The sequence below is a fragment of the Dipteris shenzhenensis genome, chromosome 21, assembly GCF_047967505.1.
Source record: "Dipteris shenzhenensis isolate YYH24624 ecotype China chromosome 21, Dip_SZ_1.0, whole genome shotgun sequence".
Classification (NCBI taxonomy): domain Eukaryota; kingdom Viridiplantae; phylum Streptophyta; class Polypodiopsida; order Gleicheniales; family Dipteridaceae; genus Dipteris; species Dipteris shenzhenensis.
This window is the reverse complement of record NC_141616.1, coordinates 53,570,742-53,573,562: the sequence shown is the minus strand read 5'-3', so window position 1 is coordinate 53,573,562 and position 2,821 is coordinate 53,570,742. Positions and strand designations below refer to the sequence as shown.

General features: G+C 49.2%; 1 protein-coding gene across 1 annotated transcript; it reads right to left on the bottom strand.

The window, feature by feature from the left end:
* Nucleotides 1-895: 895 nt before the first annotated feature.
* On the bottom strand, nucleotides 896-2,510 carry LOC147889071 ((R)-mandelonitrile beta-glucosyltransferase-like). The gene is made up of 2 exons (XM_087392796.1): nucleotides 1,973-2,510; nucleotides 896-1,858 (listed from the first exon to the last, which is right to left on the bottom strand). Exons 1-2 carry the CDS (start codon nucleotides 2,457-2,459, stop codon nucleotides 918-920), a joined length of 1,428 nt encoding a protein of 475 aa, XP_087248922.1. The 5' UTR covers nucleotides 2,460-2,510; the 3' UTR covers nucleotides 896-917.
* Between the last annotated feature and the right edge of the window lie 311 nt (nucleotides 2,511-2,821).

Here is a 2,821-nt window from a genome sequence, read left to right as displayed (position 1 = left end):
ACCTCGATGACTAACGTAATTGTCAATGTTTACGCAGGTACGACATTGAAAGACGCGAGCCTCCAGATGAAGAAGGAGCCTCCACTGAAGCGCCCGCGCAAGGGAATCGTGCGAGCCTCATCGTCTACTGCATCACGTGCAAGCCCAACAACAGAAAATACATAGGGAGCACGACGGACCTAGCGCGGAGGATCAAACAGCACAATAAAAAACCACCAGCGAAAATGAAAGAGGACTTGCAGCGTTACAAGCCCTTCGAAGAAAATTTCGAAATCAAAGTTTTGGAAACAACAGACACTGTAGACAAAGCACGAACTTTAGAGCAGTACTACATAAGGAGCCACAACACAGTAGGTCCATTACGTTACAACACGCTCGAGGGCCATCCGACTAGAGCATGATAGTACTATTTCCTAAAGCGCAGGAACATAATTTGACCCAAAAAATAAACATTTGTGCCTTCGAAAAAAGGGATTCAATGAAGTTGCAAATGGTGCTGGAACTTTTGTCGTCCATGCAATGCAGCTTTGGGTTTGGATTTTTCCTGTCACAGTTGCATGCTTCTGACTCAATTTGGTTTTGATTTATTATTTATACATTTCTGAAATACATCTCCCCGTCGTTCGCTCGAAGTGGAATGACAATAGATTTGCTTACAGTGCAAAGAATAGGAATTAGTCTTCCTTCGAAAAAAAGAAAAACTACGTTTTACTGTCGACATGAACAACATCAAGTGCAAGCAGGACTGGATGATAACGAAATCTCTAGAAAAGGTTGCATGCAATTGAACATCAATCTTCTGCATCATTTCTGACAACATCACTCATGTGAACCTCAACAAGATAGCAAAAGAGAGAAGTATTCATCAAGAGCCCAGCTGGCCAAGCACTCTAGTTGTATGATACAGGTAACAGGGTTCAAGGAAGCTCTCTGAGGTACTGAAAGAAGGCTTCCAAGTGAGCTTTAGAAGAACCGCCCTCTTGGGTAGCCTTGATGGTCATCTTCCTCATCTCCAACACTCTGCTCTTGGCGTGTGAACCCTCAGGCCCCTGCATAAGCGCTCTCACTGCCTTTTCGATGGCAGCTCTGCCCACTTCACCAGCTTCATCCTTCTCCACAGAGATGCCTATCTGCCAGTCCTTCTCGATCATCTTCTTGTTGATCCCCTGATCTGCTCGCTGAGGCCAAGCTACAATGGGAACGCCATACCACACCGCCTCCAAGGTCGAATTCCAGCCGCAATGGCTCAAGAACCCCCCCACCGCACCATGTCCCAGCACTGCTGCCTGCGGTGCCCACGACACTATCAGCCCCCTCCCCTCCGTCCTCTCCCTGAACCCCTCCGGCAATGCCTCCCACTCCTCGCTCTCTCCCACCACTGACCCCGGCCTTATCACCCACAGAAAGCCTTGCTCGCTCGCTTCCAGCCCCATCGCCAGCTCTTGTATGTCCGTTTTCGACATCTTCGAATCGCTTCCGAAGGCTACATATAGAGTAGAAACTGCCGCCCTGCCGTCCAGCCATTCCAAACACCCGTGGTCCTCCTTGTACATGCTTGCCTTTGCTGCTTTCAGAGTGGCTTTTGCGTCTGTATCGCTGTTGGTGTTCTGAAGGAAAAAGGGTCCGACTGCATAGGCCCGGACGTGGTCGGCTTGTAGAGCATCAAACGCGCTACTCTCCAGCTCGTAGATGCTATTCACAAGGACTCTGTCTGCATACGTTGCGTTGCCAAAATATTCTTTCATGAGTTTACAGGCTGTCTCTGGTTCAGACTCTGGGAGGAGTTCTCTGGGGAAATCTGAAGCACGCATTGGAGGGATTCCAGGAATGCAAGTGATCCAGGTCTCTTCTCGCCGCCCTTGAAGACAAGAAAAGGCGTGACAGTCAGTTCAAATGGCAATTTACTCGAAGTGCAATCCTGCCAAGGCTTCCATTTCCAAGGATTCACGCAAGCAGCAAGAGATAAGTTTACCTTTAAAAGGTATCAAACCCTCTTCGAGCAGGCGATGATGATAAAAACCGAGGTTGTAAATGATCGCCAAGCTTGACCACATTTCGACTCTAGGGATCTTGAATTTGTCTGTCACTGGACGCGTCCAAGGGCAGAATGTGCCGGAGATGAGGCAAGTGACGGGACGGTCCCCTTCCATGAATCCGCCCACGAGCTGTTCGAGCCCAGTTTGCATGACTGGGTGCGAGGCCATGGCGTCTTGAAAGGAAGGGATGTAGGAAGGGTCGGAAGGAAGGCCATCTGGGATGATTTCGACGCGGATTCCGGCTCGTGAGAGGTCGGGGGAGGAAGCCCGAACTAAGCGACTGTGGGTGCGGGCACTGTAGACGATGGTGGTGAGGAAGCCGGCGGGAGCAAGCAGCTGGGCGAGCTGGACCATGGGAGTGATATGGCCTTGAGCAGCCCATGGCACAAGCAGAGCGTGCACTTGGGTTTTCTCACAAGTCATAGCCGCTGTTTCTCTCGTCTGTAGTCGGATAAGAGTCTCATTGAACAAGAAAGAAACCAAGACATCTCATCACTATCACGTCCTTGGGAATCGGGACCAAGTGATGACATAAGAGATTCCCCAATCAACAGTCGGGTCTATTCAGACACAGTTTTGTTGTCGTCTAACGCTATATATTATTGAAATCTGAAAATCGAGGATTTTTCAACAATGGGCTAAGTGGTTAGAACTTAGATCTATCCCTATGTAGAGGAAGCCACGAGTTCACTCCTTGGGTGTGAGTAATTTACAAGTCCAATGATTAAAATTACCCCCCCCTCCCCTTTCAAAGCTGTGCGACCACAATCAACTGCTCCAAATCC

Coding starts and splice junctions, on each gene's coding strand:
- LOC147889071 (XM_087392796.1), bottom strand. CDS start 2,459: ATGACTTGTGAGAAAACCCAAGTGCACGCTCTGCTTGTGCCATGGGCT. Junction 1,859..1,972: donor GGGTTTGATACCTTTTAAAG/GTAAACTTATCT, acceptor CTTGTCTTCAAG/GGCGGCGAGAAGAGACCTGG.